General features: G+C 40.4%; 1 protein-coding gene across 4 annotated transcripts; it reads left to right on the top strand.

Annotated features, from left to right (window-relative positions):
• The first annotated feature begins 337 nt into the window (after positions 1–337).
• Positions 338–24140, top strand: LOC113026520 (calcium-independent phospholipase A2-gamma). Of its 4 annotated transcripts, none has more exons than XM_026175413.2 (10): positions 338–474; positions 990–2289; positions 2918–3067; positions 4585–4736; positions 4930–5024; positions 5930–6101; positions 6416–6473; positions 6826–7020; positions 21435–21630; positions 23377–24140. In XM_026175413.2, the coding sequence occupies exons 2-10, from the start codon at positions 1066–1068 to the stop codon at positions 23652–23654; spliced, it is 2520 nt and encodes an 839-aa protein (XP_026031198.2). In that variant the 5' UTR covers positions 338–474; positions 990–1065; the 3' UTR covers positions 23655–24140. The 4 variants fall into 4 exon arrangements, with proteins under 4 accessions (XP_026031198.2, XP_026031199.2, XP_026031197.2 ...); XM_026175414.2 differs by having other exon boundaries at positions 377–479; XM_026175412.2 differs by having other exon boundaries at positions 431–575.
• Positions 24141–25234: the final 1094 nt, after the last annotated feature.

Raw genomic sequence — 25234 nt, 5'->3', positions numbered from 1 at the left:
CCATAATTAGTGTTGTGAGTCCCACAGGCACTCGCATTAGTTACTAAACTCGCTATAACTATTTGAATACGCACAAGTGGTTTTATTTAATTTTGATGCAAAAGTTTTTGGCTGTTTATGTGATTGAACTATTTGGGTAGCATTTCTTTAATTCCACCTGCAGCGCTTCAATTTTTAACAGCAAATCCCGAGTTTCAAAAAACGTGTGGGGACAATTTCTTCATAGAAAATGCTGACTCCGCTTCCCCTGGACACATTCGGCATACACCGTAAAGCATATTAAGTGTACCCTATGCAGCCGTCAATGGTGGAGAATCTGCTTAACCAATCAACAGAAACTATTTAGAGGACCAAAGGACAACTGGCCAATCGCAGCGAAGATGGAGGATCATGTGACCATTGTTTTTCTTTCGACTGTTGATGTCACATCACTCTGGAAATTAGGCATCGGGTCGAGCAACCTATTACACTCCCGTAAGGTGTTATGCTTTTGTGTTATAGTTAATCAAGGATGACCGTTTAATAGAAGGATTAAGTGAATCTGGTCTCTCGTGAAACAGCAAAACAAAGGACTGGTATGCCTTGTTGTTTTGTGTGCGGCCTGTATAAAAGCTAGCGTTTAGCGGTACTCTGTTAGCTAGTTGCTGATGTTGACATAGTTAACAGTGAACCTGTTGTCCTCTCACCTGTGACAGTTAATGAAATAGTGTGCTTGTTAAAAGTTGAGCGATACTCAAACACCAGATTAACAAGAACTCTTTTGGTATTTTTTTCTGTTATGCAATTGTTAAAAATATTTTATTTTTAAATCGATTCATTCCAAAGGGCTTTATTGACTTGTAAATTTAAGTCAACAATTTACTATAAACAGTGTGTGATACAATGATAGATTTGATATAGCATTACGCTCTGTGGTTATTAATTCTATACAGTGTTTCCCTTATTGGGTGTATGTAGTGGTGATGTAAACTTTTTTTTTTCATTACCAGGTTAATGAATGGGGAAAGCACGGGTGTACTCTTGATATTTCTTCGAATGGGTTAAACCCTTGTGGACTGAAAGAATATGAATCACAGATGGGCTTCAAATACCTGGGTGAAAATAAGTAGAGCATTGCTTATATGGCAGTCCCATGCTCACAAACCAGCAGCATCATTGCCTTTGTGTGGTGTGTTTCACTGTAAGAGTCATGCACAGCAGCCCGTTTTCCATAAGGAATGCTATCTCAGCTGGAGGCACATTCACCACCTGAGGGCCAAGGGTCGCAAGGTGGGGTTCTTTAAAGGTAACCAAGTTAGACATCGGCTTGGCCTCCACACCAGCACCCTGTATTTGAACACTTCAGCTTCAAAGTGGTCTGCTGGCCTGAGCCGACATATGTCTCGTGTCAGGAACACGCTGGACACAGTTTCCAAAGCTGTGAGTGGGACACATACAGAGCTGATGTCAAAGATCTCCAGACTCAAACCTAATGCTTTAAAGGCTGATAAAAATGCTGAAGCCAGTGTTGAGACAAGGCCCAAACCTGATGAGAATACAGTCACATCCACTTACAATCCTTCTAATGCTGCTCTCTCTCTAGCATCAACTGCTCAGAAACCTGTTGTTCAGAGATCTTCTGCCAATCCGTCCCTTTCCACTTCTGCCACATGTGATACAAGTTCCATTACCTCCACTCATGCTCAGACTTCTACCCAAGAGACTGTCACTGCTATAGTCCCAACTGTAACGGAACCGAGGGAGAAAAAACTGAGACGTATTGCTCCTGGCGTCAAAGCTACTCGTTCCAGGAGGCAAGAGGAGCTCCAGCCTTCGCTGAATGATTTGGAGAGCAAGAGCACAATGCCCAAACAATCCACAGACCTCTTCCATCCGAGCACCTTTTCAGTGAACTTGGGTGAGACTTACACCTATGTAGCAAATCACGTCAACTCATACTTTGGCAGCAGCATAAACACTCAGGACAAGAAAGAAGAGCATCTTGAAAGCTCTTCCACTTACTCTCAGGATCAACAAACCTCAGACCTCATGCCGGTGTCTAATAAGAAAGACCCTGCTCCCCCAAAGAGGGGTTTAGGACAGTACCTGTCTTATTCAGCTCCAACTGTGCAGGCATTTGTTGGGAACTACATAGCACCTTTTGTTCCTAAGTTCAGAACAGGAGAGTCCACGAGCGCTGTACTGGAGGAAAAGAAATCAGAGGACGTGTCAGTGAAACAGGCTGAGGTTAGTAACGAGCAGAAGGCTGCGGAGGAGAAAGCCAAGAAACTTCTGCACCAAAGGGAAAAGGTAGGGCTTACAGCACAGCAGTATTTCTTTCATAAATTTTTCCTTTTGTAGTAAGCCATATATTTTTAATAACCTGTTCCTTGAGAATCCTACGGGCATGCTATAGGACTTTCTGCTTTCATTCTACTCAATATAAACTTTTTTTCAATAGTCCCAGATTTTGTGGGTTACGCTTTTTGTCTGTGTTTGAGTGAAACATTATATGCATATTAAAATGATCCAGTATAGTATAGTGTAATACAACAGAGTGTCCACAATTAAAACTCAGACCAGCGCACTTGTTATTCTATATGTCTATTGGAAGGATGTTGACTTGCTGTTCTGGGAGTTCTGGGAAGCTACATTCAAAAATAACCCCCTTGAAAAGTTACAGGGCCACAGAGAGAGGGCGCTTTATAGGCTTACGGGGGCCTTTATGTTGTGGAGATCTAAGCAAGTCTGACATCTAGTTTGTGGCAATGCTGGATTGACTTAAATGTGCATAACATACATGGTCTTAGATATTATTATAACATATTAAATAATATATCAAGCACATACATAATATTCACAGCAACCACCATACCTGCCTAGTGAGGAATTAATGTACTGTATTTTTTATTTATTTATTTTTGCTTTTATGTCACAGATTATTGCAAGAGTGAGTGTGGACAATCGAACCCGGGCACTGGTTCAGGCTCTCCACAGGGCATCAGATGTAAAGGTTTATATCAACAGGGTGGAGGACTTAAGTTACCACCTCTTGGAGTTTCCAGAGACTCGTGGCGTTGCAGTGAAGGTGAGAAATGTAGCAGTATGTGGCGAGGTGTGGTCTGTGGCTCAGCTGCAGGGGAGGGGTGGTGCAGTGGGTTTATGGGGCAGTGCCAGGGGAGACTGACCAACACAGCTGGAGATCATGCCTCCCCTATTTGGGCGGCACGCCAGGATCCGAGAGGATGAGGGAACTGAAAGCAGACAGTTGCGGGCGCGCAATTGTCGCAGCAACTGTGCGAACCAGCCAGCAACAACAACCTGAAAAGGCAAAACTGTAAATAAAGAGCTGAAAACACAGAAACACTGTGTGGGTGTGTGCGGCGTACACGCAGCCAATTGCGTTACACAGTAAAGATGGTTTTTCTTGTTCATTTTCCAGCAGATTAACATCCACACGTGGGTGATGTTTTTTTATAGAGAGCTGACGGAGTTGTCAAAACAGTTTTCAGCAGCATGTTTCTTTTTATTTACATGTTAATTTCCACGTTATGTATGTACGGTCTGCATATGCTGTGTGGTCAGTTGCTGAGCTTCTGCAGCATTAGCATGAGAATCATATACATTATGCTTTCTGATTGTATTTGAGAATTCTCCGATGCTTGCAAAATGTCAGTCTGTGAGCTGCGCTCAGCAGGTTACACACAGCTCTAAATGCAGACTGCACACTGTTACATAGATTTATGTCACATCAGTGATACCACAAATACTAATCTAGAGTATTTTAAACCAAGGTTGTTTTTCTCTGTAAATTCAGTTTTTGGTTTCTCATATTATTGAGAGCCTCACTTTGCAAGTGGCTACAGAAATAAATGTAATGATATTTAAGTTTTCATGCACTCATGCTGTGAGGGGGGGAAAAGAATCTCTTCAGACATCTTCGGCATTTATTTCGGTCACATTGCTCAGTCTGTTTGCAGTACCTTTAGCTGTCATATTTTATTTATGATCAAGGTTTTACAGATGTGCAGTGGTCACACCAGTATCGACCCCCATCCATTTTTAACCATGACAACGAAGGTCAACATTAATTTCTCATTGCAAATTGATTGCACTGTGTATTTTTTGCTAAATTCAGTCTGAATAAATAATGACCGGTGAACGAGCGAAACTGGTTTCAGCCTTTTTCATGGAAACCGTGGGGATGACCTCTGATTCAGTAAGCGTCGATAGTTTGTGCCCTGGTTTATGTAACTATGTGCTGACTGATATCAGGCAGCAGAATTAGATGGGATGCAGGGTGAGAAATACAAGGAAAGAGTAAATCTAACAGGAAGTAATCATGATGCATTATCAAAACAAGGAGAATATAATGCACAATCAAAAAGAAGACTGTTTATTCATGCATGCCTGAACTTTGCTTGTTTTCATATTTGTTCACCCGTTATGATGTTGAAGTTTTGGTTTTGAGAGCGCAGCTACGTCTCGTAACAGAGAGACGGTTCACCTCTACATTCCTACTATCTAGTCCACACCACTTCATGGTGGATTGACAGCATTTTCTGTTTCCGGTGCTGACTGTCATGCTATGTTTGTATTTGTCAGGAGAAAGTTATCCCTTGCCTCCTCCGTCTGGAACAGGCTAACGATCCGGGTCTGAGAGCAGCCGTTAGAGAAGCACTCGCTCTGGTGGGCTATCATAAACCTGTCAAAGGTAGAGGAATAAGGATCTTGTCCATAGATGGAGGAGGTTTAAGGTACACGCTCGGCTTTACTCCCCTGCCCCCCACACTCATCTTTACTTTAAGATATGAGTTGATGATATCAAGTTTATAGTGTCAAAGGTTGTACACTTCTTCTATTAGTCTTAAATCTTGTGCTCTTGATGATGAGTTGGTTACTAATGTCTCATGCATGTATCCATGTATTTGTCTGGCTTTCTACTTTCAGGGGAATTGTTGCCCTTCAGACGTTACAGAAGCTAGAAGCCCTGACTGGGAAACCCACTTACAAACTGTTTGATTATATCTGTGGTGTCAGCACAGGTACGCTGTCCTCCTGCCCTACTTCTGTATAGTCAGAGGCATGTATATGGATTATCTGAACAAAGTGCAACACTTAGCAGAGTACAGGCAGCACTGACCTATTTGTTGCTCTGCTCTGAATTTCGACCTCAATTTCACCAGCAGCCCCTTTCCTCTCAGTCTGGGTGAGAACTAATATTGTACAATTGCACAATAAATTTTGCTTTCATTACAGTTGATTTTAAATTCATAAAATGAATTCATAAAATTTACAAGTATTTTACTGTCAAGTACATTAGGTGCTTCCTTGATGTTAAATCACCACAAGGGGGAGCTGTGGACCAACCTCAAACTGATTAAAAATAGATTAAAAGCCTGCTGTTTATTTGCAAAGCACATTGGGCTTTAATCACTGTTAGAAGTTTCTGTTTGTCCAGCATTCTCTCAGTTATATGTTTTAATCTCCACCAGCTGGAGATTAAAACACTCACTAAATCTGAAAATGCATTTTCAGATTTAGTGAGAGTTGTCAAATGTGACAACACGCCTCCTAAATCAAATGGTGTTCTCACACATTTAGAAACCTATTGGGGCCACATCTGGCACTTTTGCCCACATTGTGCCATTGTGACTCCCTAATCCTGTTGGCAATACTTGATCAGTCTTCTAACCATGTTATTCCTATTCACATCCTGTAAACTGATCTCCAAAGCATCTGGTTATAACAGATGATCCTTCAGTAAGTTTCCTTCCAGTAAACCTGGTTCATTACTGTATGAACATCATCTTTGAGGACGAGAACAAGCTGTTCCTCGATGCTTTCTCAAAGGATTGTCTGAACCTCCTCTACCTCCTGTTTACAGCAGCTCAATTAACAGTACATCTCAGTCACTCTCATTTGAATGTTTCTGGTTGTTTTAACTCAGGTGCTGTGCTCGGGTTCATGCTAGGCATGTTCCAGATCCCTCTGAAAGAGTGTGATGATCTGTACCGAAAGCTGGGCTCAGATATTTTCAAGCAGAATGTATTTGTCGGCACCATGAAGATGGGCTGGAACCACGCTTTCTATGACAGTGAAGCGTGGGAGAACATCCTCAAGTGAGTTTTGCTGTTATAGTTCATGATCAGTGTCTAGATGAGCACCTTGTCTTTCTCCTTTATTGTGGTGCCATGCAACAACAATGGCTCTTCGACAGCCATGGGAGCAATTAAAATACAGAAATGCCTAAAAAAAACAACAACAAAAAAAGCTGCTTGTTGAAAAAGTCTGAAAGCTATATTACAGAATAAAGATTACTGTATGATTAATCACAGTCAGCATTCCTTTGAAGGGAACTCATTTACCTTTAGTCATTATGCTACTCTAAACCCTCTACACTAGAAAATAACATCACCTTTGTGAACCTCCACAGAGAGAAAATGGGCTCTCACCTCATGGTGGAGACTTCAAGAAACCCTGACTGCCCCAAGGTGAGCTTTATGAGATGGTCTGACTCATTATTCCCCCAGCGTGTTTTTTGCCTCACCTTGTTTACTTGTATATTACTCAGAAACCTTCTTTCTCCATTTCCCTCTCTTTACTGTTCTGCTTGACAGATAAAAATAGGCTCTAAAGCCATAAGAAAGTGGGCCTAAAGAAGAGTATATGCTTTTCAGATGTCAGCATGTCTCCTCTGAGGCTCAGAGCTCAGTGATGACATAAAATTGATCTGTCAGAATGTCGACCTAGATATTATGCCTGCATTTCTTGTCTGCTTTTGTTCAACTACAACCTGACACTGAAAAAGAAAGTCACCCTGTATGTTGATGCCCTCACCCACAGGTGGCAGCTGTGAGCACCATTGTGAATCGGGGCACTCCTCTGAAGGCATATGTTTTTAGGAACTACAACCTGCTACCTGGGATGTGCTCACACTACCTTGGGGGCTGCCAGCATCAGCTTTGGCAGGCCATCCGCGCCACATCAGCAGCCCCCGGGTATTTCCAGGAGTTCCCTTTGGGGAATGATCTCCACCAGGTCAGTCCCATTCACAGCTGTTACGAAGGGAGAAATCCTCCTGATACTGGCTGTACTGACAAATTTCACCAAACTGACATTTTTATTTATGTCAGTTTTTAATTTAGCTGGTTTTATATCAATGCGAGAATGAGGCAACATAGGATTTTATAATTTATACCTTTGCTGTATCTACTAGAGATGGACCGATCCGATATTACGTATCGGTATCGGTCCGATACTGACCTAAATTACTGGATCGGATATCGGAGAAAAATAAAAAATGTAATCCGATCCATTAAATATCACGAAAGCACCTCACAAAACTTGCAACACGCCGTAACTCACCTCAGAACGTTAGCACGTCGGAGCAGTATGCATCACGTGATAGAGCGGCTGTGGCATGCGGGACCTGTCGGTGGTCTGGATAGCATTTGGAGCTTCGCTAGCAACCCGGCATTTCATCTCTGACAAAGTTATCCCGAGAGAAGTAAAGCAAGTGTGTAAGTCCATCTCTGAATGTTTGTAAAGCATTCCTGCGTTAAGCTTAACAAACGACTGCCTCTTCTTGCTGCTACTTCAATCATGAAACTGCTTAACGATCAGCTGATCGGCTTTTCTGTCGCGAGTCCGTGACTCTAGTTTGCTTTTGGCCCACTTTGCACCAGAAAGAGGAAACCAGCGGCTGAACAACAGCAGCACGTTTAAGCTTGATCAGCTGTTGTTAGAATGTATTTAATATTACTTTCTACTCGAGGATCTTTTTCTACGTAGCTGACGCTGGTAACTGTGCAGGGGCGGATCTAGCAAAGTTTAGCCAGGGGGGCCGATAGGGCATTAACAGGGAAAAGGGGGCACAAAGACATACTTTTCTTTCTTATTCTCATTTAAAATGTCGAGCTTTTAATAAATAATTATCTGACACCCAAAGTTTTAATTTGATGCAAAATGAATAGAAGTCAATTACTGTATATAGTGACTATTAAGTCTAATATATATATACCCTAGTAAGCTATAGTACTTTTTCCTTTGGGAAGGTACCATCTGTGCAGTCTGCAATTCTGTTGAAGAAAGATGTTGAATCTATTTAATATTTCTTGAAAAATAATTGATTTCTGTGCATTTTTTTTCACACTGCATCAAATTAAAGTTGATTACGTCGATTAAGCATCATGAGGTGGAGCGTGAGGGGTGGTTCCCTATTTTTTATTTATTTATTTTTGTTGTTGCTGGGAGTTGGAACCCTATTAGTTAGGTTGCTTAATATTTATGCTAAGTACTCTTTAAAATACCAGAATAGGGAGGATGGTGTAGGTCTAAGTTTATTAGATTGATCAGTATTGCTGAACTATGAAATTTTTTTTTTGCATACAGGTATAACAGAATAGCTTTAGTGTAGTTGTTGTTTTAAACTTGAGTATGAACTTATACAAAATGCAGCAAGATATTTAAAAAACAGTTTTGTTGATTAAAAAACACTATATCGGATTCATATCGGTATCGGCAGATATCCAAATTTATGATATCGGTATCGGTATCGGACATAAAAAAGTGGTATCGTGCCATCTCTAGTATCTACTTGGAGGCTGAGGGCCACTGGTGGCCGCCAGTATTTTTGTTTTTATTTTTATTTATTTTATTTTGTTTTAAATGTTCTTTCATATTTAGCTTAGTTTTAGTAGACGAATAGCCTCAGATTTGGCATATAAACTGTACTGTTGGTTCAACATGAATACAGTTTGTATAATTTGACCAATAGTTCAGGGTTTATAGTCATTTTAGGGAAAACAGATTTTTCCAGTAAAGTTTTTCTAGTCCACATCCTATAATTACTTCTGTTCAGCAACATTTTGACAGTCAGAGCGTTACACGTACTTCATGCACTCAGCCAGAAGTCATTGTTGTCACAGCGTGCCATATCGAAAGACCTTTGCTGGCCAGCTGAGAATTGCGCTGATATTTAGTGTTCATGCAAATTCTTTTTTTCAACTGCAGTCCGCTGCTGCAGTATTAAAGCTTTTAGTCTTGGTCTTCTAGATTAACATGCCCCGCACAGTCAGTGTCAATGCTGGAGAGTTTCGAAGGATTTTGAGAATTCTAATGAGAAAAATTCTCTGCAGAGCAAGTGAGAGGGAGGAACTCTATTTCCTTTCTGTTAGTATTTATTTCCAGTCAGCTACATTTTGACAGAAGAATGAGGGGTAGAGTCGTCGTGAGACGCACTTAAATCCATCTCCATTAAACAGGTTCGCATTAGCCATCAGCAACATAACAAACCACCAGTCCATTTTGCCATTTTGCTGATCAATAAATCAGCAAAATTATTAAGCCTCTGTAATGGAAAACAGAGGTTGCTCTGTTACGCAAATGGAATGGCAGAAAGCACAGACGATATAAGAAACCTTATGAGGAAAGTCACACCAGAAACTGGGTAAACGTCTTGTTTTATTTTATTTAGAGTAGTCATGCTGCTTATTTTAAAAAGGCAAAAACACAGGTGGGAAAAGGTGGGGAATAATGTTCCACTACAGTCTAAGTATTCAGTTGACGTAGCCTGTGTTTGATTTGCCACATACAAGTGTGGGAATCTCCTTAAATTTACATTAAAAACACAGATGAACAGACTCTGATGAACTTAGTGTAGATCCATCACACGTGAATGAGAGTGTGTTTACATCAAAGGCAATATCCCACACGGGCGAGCTCCGGCACTCCTAATTGGAAGCTGTGTTAGGTGTGCAGGTGAATGAAGTGCAGGGAGAGAGAATGAAAGAGACTGGATGATGAAAACCCACCTGTAGTGGGAGATTTCCCCAGCATGTCGTCTAGCAGGTCTCCCTCTGATGCATAAATTATCCCAATCCAGAGCTTCCCTCATCACACAAAACTGTGTGACTGCTACATCTGCTTCATTGGGAAGAAAATACAGACAATCTAATTATGGAGCTGCTTTTGCAAAATCACTTAGTTGGCGGCCAGCAGGAGGCCTCGTACTTTGAGATGAGACGCCATCAGTAGTTTAATATATTTAACACATCTGACATGAAATCAGTTGCAGCTGTTTTATTTTTATTTCAAGTCTGTCAAGAGAAAATTCCAGCTGAAGAACTGAGTAAAATTAGAAAGAGCTCTTGGTAAGAAGAGCTAGGGTTAATTTTAACCTAAAAAATCTCTGAAGAATATTCAAAGGCCTTGACTGAGAATTCATGTGCATACGGAGCGTTTGCACAGCTCTTGCAGTTTTGGGAGTGTTTTTGCTTGTATTTACTATCCTGAAGATGACTTACATTTGTATGTAACACCAGGATATGTCTGGCTACCAAACGTGTATATTTTAAAGCACACCTTATTTGTGGTTCCTGAGACACTGAGTTCATGCTGTTTAAGCTGACATTTACCTACCCGAATTCCTTGTTTTGATTTCTCATTTCAAATTTTAAGATCTATTGAGATGTAAGAGGATAAAATAACTTGCCTAAATCAGTCAATTTAATTTAATCCTAGTGTATCAAAGGCTTCATGGTATCTTTTTGGTAAATTCGGATTATGTTGATTTTGATATAGGCATCATATGAAGTTAGACTCACAGATAAGGACAAAATTATTAGCAAGGGATTTTCAACATTGCATTTCCCACCATACTAGTTTCTATAGAAAAAATAAATGATATCTGTTTGCACACAATATCAGAAAAAAACTCAATTACCAGGGTCAATATTATTAGCCCCCTGAAAAACAGGAGATGGATATATGAAGTTACAGTCACAGTGTTTCCAAATGTCAACTAGAGTGTGAAGTATCATGAAGAAATTCAAAAGAGAGCTACACAGTACAGAACAAGCCCAGCAGAGGTAGGAAGTGAAAGATTTCAAAGACTCTGTCAAGAAAAACAGTGATAGATGTGTCTAAAGACCCCAGAACAACTGCCAACACACTAGTGAAAGACTTGACCGAGACAGGTGTTGTAGTCTCGAAGATGACAGCCACTAGAATCCTGAATGGGCTTCAAAAACAAAACTCTACATCTGAGAGACACCTTTAAGTCAAACTGAAGTATGCCAAGAACAACCTGGAGAAAGATTATGTAGACTGGTTATATCTGGAGAAAGAAAGGAGAGGGGTACAATCGAAACAACGGCATCCCCACAGTAGTGGGACTATTATGCTGTGGAGATGTTTCAGGGCATCTGGAACCAGGAATCTGCTCAATGAATGAATCAAGAAGAAAGCAGGATATGTGAAGATTTTGAAAGGGAAATCTCCAGCATTCAGCAGCAAAACGCGGTCCAGTTCATCGCTTTGTCTCTTAACACAATGACACAAAATATGTGCCGCTACTGGTGAAGATCTACCTCCAGAAACAAAAGAGAACATTTCTGACTGGCCTGCACAAAGCCCTGACTTGAATGTTAATGAAAATCTGTGGGGTGAACTGAAAACCTGAGGTTCATGCCAGAAGATCAACAAATCTGGAGTAGCTTGAGAGGTTCGCCAAAGAAGAATGGGCTGGGTCACTCAGGTGAAACTTGTTGAAAACTAGTACATAACTGCAGGCTATTATCCAGCAAGAAGGGTACAGAATTAACTATTAGCATCTGGGAGGCTAAGAATTTGACCCTGAAATTTTGGATTTTTGTCAAATCAAAAAATTTTGTGTGTGCAAAATAAAAATAATACAAGCATCCAAAATAAAACCAAGATGTTTGGAAAAGTTCTCAAAGCGCTTAACAGCAGTCTGTCCAGGCTGTACCCCGCCTTTTGCCTTATGGGAGCTGGGATGGGCTCCAATCCTGAGAAGGATAAGCAGAATAGGATCAGCAGATGTTTAACAGCACATTAGAAATACTTTTTAAAAAAATGACTTTTTTATAGAGAGCTAGTAATTCTATCCTCATCTATTTGTCAGTTTTCTTTGCTGAAGCAAAGACTACTTTGCTCAAGCTAATGGAAACCTGAGTGATGATAGTTCAGATGTAATTTTAATGAGTTTCTAATTATGATTACACAGTAAAATCCAAGAGCAGGACCCGTAACAAGCTCCTGTTCATATACGGTTTCTGTTAAGCACTCTAATTTCCATGTGAATGTTTGACCATCTTCAAAATGCCACCCAGTCTGATGACTTATTTGGTGCCTGCTTGAGACCAGTTGTGAACATAACATGCTGTGTGTATGATGTCAGGATTCCCTAGAGAGAGAGTCATCTCACTCTTTTCCACCGACGCCCACAGACTTTCCCACTTAATTCAAGCCCTCAGACAATCAACCTTTTGTGACAGCGAACGCAACAGTTGTAACGGCATGTGCTGAACGAAGGTTGGACTTCTCAAGCAGCTTTCGAAGACAGATGAGTGTTTGTTGATGATTCTGTGAGTCTGCAGGCTGGAATGGAAACCTGATGGAGAAGCACCTAGATTCTATAGATTCTTTCTACTAACACTGGGAAAATTGTAACTTGGAGCGAGACCTTTGAAGCAGAGCCATGGCATTATCAAAGCCTCACACTCGCTACCATAGCCGTGGAGATCATCCTTTAGTGAGGGGGGAACAAGGGAAAAAGAGGTGGGGTGGAGGATAGATGAGATGAAGCGAGAGAGGAGGCGCATGTTCCACATTAAAGCTCGCTCAGTTATCTCGACTCTAAAGAACACAGAAGTAAAAGACTTCAGACATTTCACAGGGGATGCCAGGGCATGCCAGGAATGGTGAGGAGGACCCATTTTTTGTTTGTTTTTTTGGCCTAGTTGCCATGGTGTCTCCTGAGGCGATGGGAAGGAATGGGAGCTTGTTTTGTGCCCACCCCTGCCAGCATTTGATGGGAGACATTGGACTAGTGGACCACCACCCCCAGCGCGACCCCTTGGAGCCCCAACGTGGCACCATGCTCAGCCGAAAGGCTTCACTCAGCCACAAATGAATAGGTCACATCAGCCCTCCCATACGTATTTGTCACTAATGAACGAGGGAGTAGACATAAATTAGTACAGGAAGGCATTAAATGTGGTATCTGTGACTATGAATGACGTGAAAAGCAGAGGGGCTTTCATAATTAAATGGCATTCTAAGGTGTAACTGAAGAGATCCTAACATTTTAATTCTTTTTTTTCTTTTCTTTTTTCCCCTCTTAAAGGCCTCTGGAGATGGAATTATTGGTCATAAATGATATATTTGTATATGGCACTAACTCATATGAAGCAGAGAGGAGAGAGGAGATGTTGTAGATTCAGGGTGTGAATCAGAGCTTTTAAACTCTTTCTCATCCCTGCTTGCTCTTCCCATGTTAAGCCCTGGGAACTTGGCCTGCAGACTGTTAGAGGATGGAGCTCACATTTTAGCCATGCTGCAGACAGCTTCCTCTTCTGAGACTGACTCAGGATCTTTGTCCTTTGAGAATAAGTCCCATCTCCCATTTTTAACAGGGGTGGCTTGAGTGGCTCCAAGAATGTACCTACTGTAAGTAGAGCTGCCTTATGAAAACACATACTTAAGCAAAAGTAATCGTTTCAAAAGATGCCAATTGTCTTTAGTTTTTATTTATTTTTTGATATAGCCTTTATTCATGCAGGTAATCCCATTGAGAATCAATGTCTTGTTTACAAAAGAGACCTGTTTCAGACAGCGTAATAAAATTACAACGATAAAAAAGCTAAAATTATCTAACGTTGCATCTCGGCTACTGTAATAAAATACAATATGAAAATAAAGCTTTAAACTAAATGAATCAGTTTGTTATTGTAATAGCAAAAAGGGGTGTGAATAGGTTTCAGCATAACACAGACTGATGCGAGCCACACAGTTCACTTGATTAAAGTACGGCAACTCATAAAACAGACACTAAATAATGGCAATGAGCGCAGCAGTGTGAGGCACAATGAGAGCTGCTAAATTCTGATTTGATAGGCAGGCATATGTGAAAACCTTTCGTAGCTAAATAAGAAAGTAAATCTCACATTTTTGATTGGCGATATTATTTTCTACTGTCTCATTGAGGCTCAATGAGACATAATAAGGTGATATTTCATTGTTAATTTTATTAAACTCTGCAAACAGCATATTTGTTCCTTCACTTCTCACATGCACTGACTTCAGAGCAGCGCTCACTCATTCACTTACTGCACTGCAGTTATCTGTTAATCAGACCTGCCAGTGGTGTTGGATAAATTCAAAAGTGCTATAATTATAATTAAATGGAATTAAATGCAATATTATACAATGTTGTGAATAATTTGGCTGTTATTTTGTTCTGTCATCATTAATAGAAGGGCAGGAGATAAATAGTCAAATTAGTAACATAGTCAAGCATAATAGAGTTGTAGGAGTGATAATTCTGCAACAAATGACTCGAGTGAGAGTGAAACCTGTGCTTCTTTAAAACTCCTCTAACAAGTGCATTTTAGTTGAAAGTTACACTTTCTGAGCTATGTGCACTTGAGTAACTTGTTAGCACCCACCTCTGATTGTCACATCACCTCTGTTTGCTCAAATCGCCTTTTCTTTCTTTCTTTTGTTCTGTAGAACACACTTTTTCTCACATGCACAAACACTCGATTGAGCTGGCACACTTGTTTGAGGATTATGCTGGTCCACTTATTATGTTGACTGACTGCTGTGTGGAAGCTTCAGCAAATCTTCCTCGTCTCTGACCTCCCTCGCCTTTTCACAATTGCGCATCACATTCAGATGACTTCTTTACTGCAGACCCTGGAAAGAATTCACGGCTTTAAACCTCGCGTTGCAATATATTGTCACGGAGGTGTGTCTTCCATCATCCTCTTAGCAAAGCAGCAGGGTAATCTAGACTAAATTGTCCAGGGGATGAGTTTTGAAATCATGCTTTTTAATATGAATCTGTCAAATATGTGCATAAGGCCTAGAGTGACTTTAGGCTGAGTAAATATGGAGGAGAGCTTCTGAAGGCATTTATATCGCTTCATGAATTGTCACAGTTTAATCTCAGCGGCTGCAGTCGACAGGGATGATTCATTGTTTCAATATTGGGTGTTCATGTGTGGTCGTGTATTCACAGAACGTGTGGGAAAAGGTAACTGTCTGCAGTATATCTCAATTGTTTTGGCTGCCTGGGGGCAAAGCTGGCACCCTTACAGATGAGTCCTTCTTCTGTTTATAGCCTGGGAAGATGATTTGAACGTCACGGTGACCTGAGGGGCCCATAAAGCTATAAGGTCAAGTGAAGAGCTAGTCCATGGAATTACTTAATATGGCATGAAGCCCTTTGACTTGACCTGGCCACCATTTAGGACTGGTGCTCACACCGTTTCAGTTCCATCCTTGCAGATCACAATGATGCTTTTTATGTGTATTGGAAACCATTTGGGGAATTCATTTTGGTCAATGAGCAGATTTATTTCTCTGATTGCACAGGCAGTGACTGGGATGGCTTCATTTTGTGTGCAAATGGTATGAGTTGATTTGGAAGATTCATAGTTGTTTTTTTTTCCTGGCAGCCTAATTATCTGCTTATCAAGTGAACGACCATCTCTGGAAAACATTCTGGTATTGTGACAGACGTAATCGGATGTCCATGACTTATGTAATTCTTCCCTAATTAATCATTTGTGAGAAGGGAGCCTCATTGGCGGGGCGTCATAACAAATTACTACAGAGCTTAGTGCTCCTCAGTCCATCCCTGTCAGAGGAGCAAAAGAAGAAAGTGTAATGACTAAAGCTTCTCCCCGGAGCTGAGATTTGAATGCTACACCAGGCTCTATTTCAAAAGGTTCACCTCATTTAGATTTAAGCTGACGCTCCCTCCTTTTCTGTGTTGTGGTCGTTCATAATGAACCCTTCCACAAATGAGTATTGAAGGTTTACCCACGGGTTAGAGAGGGAGAGGGATGCAGAGGCGCACAGGCTGGATGAATAGGATGAAGTTTGCTGTCCCTGCTAATGGGAGCTGACATACATTGGGGCGTGAAATGACTTTTAGTGATCTCACGATAGCACCTCTTTGCTATTCAAATCAGCTCTTCCCCCTATAATGCAGCTTAAACTGACACAATGAAGATAAGCTCCCAAAAGTTAATGACAGTGGAGACATTTTTTTTAAGCAGCGGTGTAAATAAATCATGCAAATCTCAATATTATTCATTTAACTGAGAGAAATTTTTATTCCAGAATATGCTGTAAGAACAACATCTTTTTAAAGCCATTCGGTTTTTTGAAAAAATGTCCCCTTGGGTGTGGGAGCCCCAATTAGGTGAAAACTTGGTATATTTGCATACAGACTCATAGAAGTGATGAGCACATTTGTGAATTAGCCATTAGACCCTGAAGGGCAAAGGCGAGGCTAAACGAGCTTTGATCCTCAGAGTATAACTAACCCATAACACCGGAAGAAAGACTCAAACACTGTCACAGGAAATCATTAAGCTTCTATGAAAGCCAGAATTCAGAGTTGGCATTCCTCTTTATCTGATAGAGAATTTAACCTCAAAGGGGGTTAAATGATTGCTACTGACAGGGGTGTACTCTCTGAGGACATTAGTCTGTAGACACATGGCATTCCTGTTTACAGTGACATTGAGTCATTTCGAGTATAAGCAGCATTACAGCTCTAAATCCTCGTAAATGGAAGTGACCTTTGCCTCGCGTCATGCTGCGTGTTTGACAGACAGCTTGAGTGGTGCCATTTTGCATGCAGCCTTATTTGCAGTTTGTCCCAAGTGGATCATAGTTTCAGCTTAATTCATCATCCAGATGTGCTCTGGCCTCAAGAATCTTTGTGTGAAAATGTAGTACTGGCCAGTGTAAAAAGGTAAAGTATTGGTATTTGTATTGGCCAATGAATGAAAATGGAAAAAGTTAAAGAAAAAAAAAAGACTTTTCACCTTTCAACCATGTTATAAGTGTTGATGTTGCACAGTTTGTCCACCAGAGGGTTCTCTGCGATTTTACTGTTGGTTTGGAAAGCTGCAAACACAACAGTCATCTAATCTGAGCAGACTCGGGCAGAGCGTGAACGAGTGAATAAATAATACGTGTAAGAGTTGTTAGGGAAATTCGTGGAAAAAAAAAATTGTTGTCCAGTACATTGGAGTATTGAATTTTTAAATTGCCAGATCTCGTTATTAGTATAAAAAGTCCTCTATCGGTTGGACTTTGATAAAAACAGTGTGTAGAGTATCTTAGTCTATCAGGAGTTGCTGCTGTCCTGCAATAGCATGCAACAAATCCCAAGTAATGCTACTTTTTTCTTTTAGCAACACTTTAAAAAAAAAAAAATGTGTAAAATTATTGTCAAAGCAACTATTGTTTGTGTCTGCCATTGCCTTACAGTACTGTCGTATTCAAATAATCCAACAACCAAACCTTGTGATGATTGGCTGCAGAAGTTATGCAGTCTCAACTTGCAAACTCACCTGGCCTAGCATTCCAGGAAGCATAAGTACAGGAAGCTTTGCAAGGCTAAAATCAAACTCTAGCTGACTCGCTCATCTTCTGGTTCTAGCTTTTGCCATTCAATTTATCGACTTCCTGCCCTTGACTGTAGGATAAGAGGTCAAAATAGTAGAGCATATAAAAAGGCAACATGATCTCTGGGCAAGTCTGCTCCTCTGGTGTTGGACAGATGGACAATATGTATGATGTCTTGAGAAAATTACATTAGAATGCAACCAGGCAGTAGCTAGTAAGCATGCCAACTTCATTAGATTTTTCTGCAACACACTACATTATAGTCTTTAATATAGTCATGTCTGTTTCTTCTTAACATTCTTTTCACAGTTTCACTTATTTTTAAATGGTTAAAAAGTTGTTTTTGCAGTAATAATGTTAAATAGTGCTCCTGTTGGAAAGTCGGGGTACTACCAGCCTGTTTGGACACCTGCGTAAAAAAGATGACTATACAAATGACTTTTTTTTTGTTTTTTAAAAAGAGAGAGAATACAGAAAGAAAGCCTAGCAGTCTTTCAGTGATGCAATAGGTCTTTCTATCAAAAACATATTTTTCATAATTGCCTTGACCTTTTTTACCCGCTCTGGGCTCGTCCAGCAGGTGCACTGAGATGCAGACAAGCTAAAGCATTAAGTCCCTCGCTCAGACAACCATTGCACAGTCTGCTTTTAAAGTTATATGCCCTGGCACTGTGTGCAAGCGCGACCACTGCGCCTCTGAAACTTGCCCCCAGCTATTAAGCACAAAGAAGCCATAACTGGACCCGGACTGTTGCCATCATTGCCGCAGAGTTCAGAAAATGGAGCCTCTCACACTGGGGTGAGTGATAAGAAAACTGCTTAGTTGTTTTGTTACCAGCTGGGTTTGACTGGTGCCCAGTGCAGCAAGTTCCCCTAAGTCTCTATTACGGGCACATCCAATCCAGGCATTTTCCTCTTTTTCTTTTTTTTTTTTTTTATGTGATTCATTTCTCGGTCTGCCAGACAACCTACTGGTGCATAATGATGTGCTTTGGACAAACGGCCACCTCAGCAGTTCTTCTATGCTCTGTCACAGAGTGAAGCCTTCTTTGTATGACTTCCATCTCAGCCAGTTAAATGGTGCTCTCTGAGGCTCTGGCTCTAATTATTATCTCAGCAACTAACTTTTAGATCATCGTAGTAATGATTGATTACACATTATCATAACAGATTATTAGACACACGTGTCTTTGTAGTTTTTCATGTTAGTTAAATTTTAACCACTGCAGTAGTTTAATGCTTGGCAGTGTCTTTCTATCTTTATGTCTGTCACTCTGTGCATAAATAGCAACAACAAATTCTGGCACAACTTCACCTACTTCCAAGGTGCATGGAGAGGATGCAGGAAGGTAAAGAGGAACAACTTTATTAACTGACCAACGTCTTTCGGCTCGTGGCTTTCATCAGGGTCATAATAACGTATAAATCAATTTGTTTAAATAAAGGGAAAAAAAATCCCCTTCCCCCATTTTTATCGTTAATGGTCTAGTCCAGTATTCACTTGGGCTGCGACTTAACCAGTTAACCTATTAACCAATACTAACCTGTTATACGTCAGCTGGTTTACTTACTCTGTGCATGAAACCATAGAGAACTATTGCAAAGGTTATCCTGCCATTCTTTTGTACAGATGTTATTGACCTCTAATGGCTCTTTGACTGAACATGTGTCACATTTTCTCAGTTATTTCATTCGTCCTTGATAAATACGTCTGTGGTGATGTCTTCAGAATGTATGCTAGGTCCAAGCAGGTATTCAAAACCTGAAAAAGTTTAGTTGACTATCACAGAAAAGTAAGGAGATGAAGCGTGTACATAATAATTTTAGTGATATATAAATCCATTCATATCTCATGAAATTAGTCAGTTTTCTCTTGATCTGCTTATTGGTGTGGTATTAGCCCCCTGCATTGTTTATGAGAGAATGCCTGAAAAAGTGAACTATACAAACTGTTAGAATAAAATGTTAGCAGCATTGTGTAAAGCTTCCTCCTGCAATGGGTTTAACACACTAGTGTCAAATGAAGATGTTTTATTGAATCATGTAGGTAGTCTAAATAAATTTCTTCCCCAGATTGATTTACCAGAGTCAGTACTTCACGCCTACTCGTGGTGTTGCTTCAATGAAGATAAAGTGAACTGAAGTCTGGTGAAACTGAAGAAACTTGCCGAGGAGAGCGGCAACAATTAAGCAAGGAGACAAGTTGAATAATGGAAATAACACACAGAAAAATTGAGAGCATAATATGGTGATTAAATACACAATTTGTGCTTTTTGCAGTTACACTATAGGGAATTTTTTTTTCTTGATTTCTTTTCTTGATATCAATGCCATCATTAAAAATTGGCGTGCAATATATAAACTACTGTAATAATCATAACAGAATCATAATTATATCAATACTGTGATAGGAATGAAATGTAATGCGAGGTCAGCAAAGTGTTAGTTTCCCCATCTGTGAGTATGCACGGGTCTGCTTGAGCCCAGCTAAGCTCCGTGTGGACGAACAAATGCCTGAACATTTTTTGGGAATCCATGCACTCATCCACGGGACAGTAGAACACAGTAGAAACTACTGTCTTTGCATCCTCCAGGCAGTGTGCAGTACTTGAAATTAGTGTAATAGGAATGACTGCTCATGTCTGCAGCTGTCTTTATCCACCACCTTACTCTGTGATTTGACCTTCCAATGAAGATTTTTTTTTACACTTTTTATTTTACGACAATACAACCAGAAGTTATTTATCCATTTGATTCATTATTACAACACCAGCTATAGCCTGTAACTCATGATATCTGTGGTCAATGAATGCCTTTATGATTAATACAAAGGCAGCTGGCTCTTTGTCCAAACTGAACAGATCAATCATAACCTTTGTTTCTACTCAAATATCATTAAAATGTTTTGGGAGGTTTTGTGTGCCTTTCTTTCTTTCTTTTTTTTTAATGGAAAATGTGTCTTTTAAATTGTATTTATTTGCATTTCTCATTATAGTATGAACTGATGACACAGACTTGCTTGATCTGTGTCAGCACAGCTTTTATCAGTGCAAGCGAGCTGCTGACAGTGCAGTTGACGCAGAGAACTCTGTGTCTAAGTAAATCATAGCTGAGCTGCAAGTGTGTCAGTAAACCCTTAAACTTGTTTTACTGTTATCTAATGCCAAATCAATTCTCTTTAGCACTCCAGGTTTTCGTAGAGAACTTGTACATTAAGTTTTTCAGTTGTAACGGGAGCTTTTCCTCCAGTTCAGCTACAATAGCCAGAGCTTTGCAATTTTATGTTGGATTAATGGAACAGTTTTCCATATCGCACTCTCAAATTTATACACGCGAGGTGTTTTCCCCCATTGCTGTGTGTGTGTGTGTGTGTACGTATGCCACACGCTATCAGAAATGCACACATTATTGTATGCACTGAGCATGTGCTCTCGATCAAACATGTGTGTACACGGCCATGTAAACAAGCACCATTCGCTCTACTGTGTCCCTAGACATTTGGGGCCCTGCGGCTCCCAACCCCCCCAAGCTCGGCTTCCTTAATGAGAATGGGTCCTTGTGTGTTTGATCCTGGTGCCAGCCCTGCGGCCCCTCAGCCTCATGCCTATTCAACAATTCTGCAGCCTCTCCAGTTACTCCCCCACTGCCTTGGGTACAATATGGATCCAAAGCGAAAGCACTCATGGGCAGTTGTTCGATATCAAAGCAAGTCTGACTGAAACTGTGAGGGGAGGGGAAATGCTGGGACTCTTTGTTTAATAGACTTACAAGCAGCACTAAAGCTGCACATTGATTGATTGATTGATTGATTTTATTTTTCCTCTTCACTTTATCAGATGTTCTTCTGAAATTTTGTCTATTGACTGTTAAAATCCATGAAAGGTTTCAAACCCCAATTATTTGGTTTCACTGACTTTGGTGTTGGCATGAAACACCAAACCTAGCCTGTAAACAGGTTGCCTAACAGCACTTTTGGGTTTTTTGTTGTTGTTTTTTCACAGGATGGAGGTCTACTGATTAACAACCCCACAGCACTTGCTATACATGAGTGCCAGTGCTTGTGGCCTGACACGCCTCTGGAGTGTGTGGTCTCGCTCGGTACGGGTCGCTTTGAATCTACTGGCAAAAGCAACGCTGCATATACAAGCCTCAAAACAAAACTCACCAACGTCATCAGCAGTGCGACAGACACTGAAGGTAAGGATGCACCGCAAAATGATGGCGACCTATTGTGATCGCCAGTGTTTCACAGCTTTGACAGCTGCTAAATGTACAACTAAATTCTAAAGCACACCTGTGTCAACCAAGGAGTGATGAAAGCCTGAAACTTGCCGTGACAGGATCAAGTCATAGTGTAAAGATGGCTGCAGTACAAAAAACTGTGAACTGAACTGCCTTTGTTTGCAGTGTTGTTTCAGGTCTGTTTATAGTATTTCCTCTACACAAGAAGATTAAATAAATGTACATTAGCAGTGATCATTCCCTGTTTCTGTTTCTTTTCTAAGGGGGAGATTTAGGATTTTTGATGGTATCTTTTTAGAAAACACTGCACCGCAGGTCGACTTTGTTCTAGATAAATCCCACTGTGGCCCTTTGTAGCGGCAACCTCTTTGTCTCCTTATCACCTCTAGACATGGGCACTTCTGCTGTGCCTAAATTTGGCTTGTTCCCCTCCCTGTTGCTGCTGTGGTGCAGTGTGTGTGTGACCTAGATGCTTCTCTGCACTTGTTCATCCTGTATTTTGGGATTAATCCCTTTCCTAGCTCTCTTGCGGGCTTTTGTTATTTAGAAACAGCAGATTAGAAAGAGTGTTTATCACAGATTTCCTCTTTTTCAAAAGCTTTAGTGCTCGCAAGCCTCCTAGTTTGTCTTTGGTGTATCAAGCTTAGCTGTGTTTGTTGTTGCGGATAGATAAAGCAGATCTAATAGGGTTTCAGTGACAAAGATGGAGAATATTACTTTTTATATATCTTCAGACGTGTTTTGGAAAAATGACCCTGGGCCACTCGTTCTTGAAACAGCTGTTCCTTTTATAAAGACCTTGTACATCCAATATACGTGCAAACTGTTTGCTTAAACACAGTATCCTGTGTTTAAGCAAACAGGTTGCATGTTTCAGTTTGTTTGGTGAATACATGGATGTCTTACAAGACACAGAAACGAGTCTGAAAGGTTTGCAGCAATTCTGGAGTCTTTGTGTTATTGTTTTGTGTTTGGATTTCCATATTTGGTAGGTGAAAGGTAAAAGGGACTTTCACTAGGAAGGTGATGATATCACTATCTAACAACTAATCCTTTCTGCAGAGGGAAAATAGTAGAACACTTTTTAGCAGTTGGCATCCAGCTCACTGCACAAGACCAAACTGTTTATGATTGACAGTATAAAATTTTGAATAACGAGTGCTTTATTAAAGTAATGAAAACAAGGTTCATCTCTGATTTAACCACATGCATTATCTCTTGTGAGTAAGCTGTTCTTGTCTCTGTGTATAACTTTTCAGCACACAATAGTCTAACACTGATTTGCTCTATAAAAACTCTCCAGATCACCTCCAGATAAGTTACTCCTTGTAGAGTTTTGCAGAGCCTTGGAGACGGTTGGTTTTAATACTGTGGGAACTCAGACAGAAACCTTTTTGGGTGCTTCAGGCCTGTTTTGTTACCCGCTGCCTGTTTGTTTGCATTTGTAGGATGTTGATTTTAAACTGCTCATGCAAGGCAGATGAAAACAGCCGTGATAGACAGGCTAGACATTTTCACTTGGTGTTACCTCACACTCTAGCCCTGAGCGCTTACTCAGTGACACTTGTAATCCTATAACAGCGCTGATAGATAAGGTTTGACTTTGCTAGCCCCTAGTAAGGCAGTATGAAGTGAATTGTGTTTTAATTTTTTTTATTCTCTCTTATATGACCTCACTCTTACTTCTCCTTCCCCCTCCAGAGGTTCACGCCATGCTCGACGCCTTCCTTCCTCCAAACACTTACTTTCGCTTCAACCCCTACATGAGCGAAGATTTCTCCTTAGACGAGAACCGCCAAGAGAAGCTCAACGCGCTGCAGGCTGAGGGCTTGCGTTACCTAGAGAGGAATGAGGACAAGCTGAAGAAGGCAGCTCGTTTCCTGACCCGAGAGAAAAGCTCCACCCAGAAGATGACTGACTGGGCCAGGCTCAGGGTTGATATGTATAATGGTCTGCCCTTTTACTCGTCCAAGTTTTAGATTCCACTCGAGCCACGTTTTTCTGGTCCACACGAACCTGGAAACTTACCGAGGTCCAAGTGTCATTTTTATTGCCCTGTAGCTCTGAAGAACATTATGTATGTGCACAAGTAGATAATGTATACAACATGCCAAATGCCGCCTCCTCACTCTCACTTGACACTGTGATGTGATTTTGTTTAAATGTGCTAACATCTGTGGCAATGAAGATTTATCCGATGTATAACACTTGACTTAGCATTTAAAGAAGATCTTTTAAATGGCTTGTGGATTTAGAAGCTCCGTGAGTAGAGATTCTACAGCAGCTGATGGCAGTAGTTTAACATTTAAATGACTTCTTTGCCAAAATGAATGCCGATTTTGTGTTGCAGATGCTCAGTTATCTCCAGCCGACAATTGGCTTAGGTTAAAGACTGAACTAAAGACTGAAATTTGTCTGGATTCTTCAAAAGGTAATAAAATCCAGAATCTGCCTGGGAAAAAAAACTACCTGTTCTCAATTTAAGACTTAAAGCTAACGTTAGCTAACTAGCTGCTGGGACTTGATAAATATTGGTAAAAGTGGTGTCGATGTTCTAACTTAACATTCTGATAACTTTATCTCCTTTGATGTTCCTTTCAAACATAGAACACAAAGACTTTATTTCGCAGATAAGCTAGTAATGGTGGCATTAACAATGATCTTCCCACCATGTGGATATTTACTGATCATTTACTTTTGTTTAAAATACTGAAAACCAGTACATCCTCACAAACCAGTATTTATATTCTCACATAAAAAGAATATATATATATAGATGGACTTCATGTGTTGTTGAGTAAATGTATAACTTGTAAAACTGCATTGTTAAGAAAAAAAGTCTAAAATTAATAACTAAAATTTGCACAACAAATACAGCTACTGCTAAACTGTGTAATTGTATTTTGATAAGAGTAACACTGATACACGAGGGGCCCACATGAAGCGTTACAGAGCTATAAAGTATGTCAGTACAATTTACATATGATGATAAAAAATAAAGATGTCTATGGGGAAAACACCTCAGTGTGTTAGTAAGGTGCTAGGCTACCACAGCAGCTTCAGTGGGCTTTGGGATTAATTGTACATGTCACTCAGTTGGTATTTTGTTGATGAAGTGCTGTTTAAGACTCCAAAATGTCCTCTGGCTGTTAAGGAATATTTTCTACAGTTTTTCATTCTTATCATAGATAACTTGCATCCGCACAGCCATCTTCATCATCTCAAAGTCTCTGCAGTATGTTTAACCTGCAAAAAAACCAACACAGCCTAACAGAGAGGCCCTAGGGGTCAAGGGTTTTTTATGTTATTTTTTTTGTCACGTGTATGTAAATTGTGATAAGGATCCAGCTAGAGCCTCACTGTCACAAAGCGTGAATTTTTATGTGTTATTTAAACTGCAGAGTATTTTTAGTTCAGTTGTTTCAAGCGCTTTTATCATTGTGTGCTTTTATTGTTCAGTTTTCTGGAATCCCTGCAGGCTACTCACATTTTCTCCTCTGTCTTTAGTGTGCCCTCTTTCCCTTTGATGACTGTTCTCAAAAGCCGCTTTCACCCTTTC

This window comes from Astatotilapia calliptera, chromosome 7, assembly GCF_964374335.1.
Source record: "Astatotilapia calliptera chromosome 7, fAstCal68.1, whole genome shotgun sequence".
Taxonomy (NCBI): Eukaryota; Metazoa; Chordata; class Actinopteri; order Cichliformes; family Cichlidae; genus Astatotilapia; species Astatotilapia calliptera.
The sequence above is the reverse complement of the archived record's forward strand: the minus strand, read 5'-3'. Positions and strand labels throughout refer to the sequence as shown.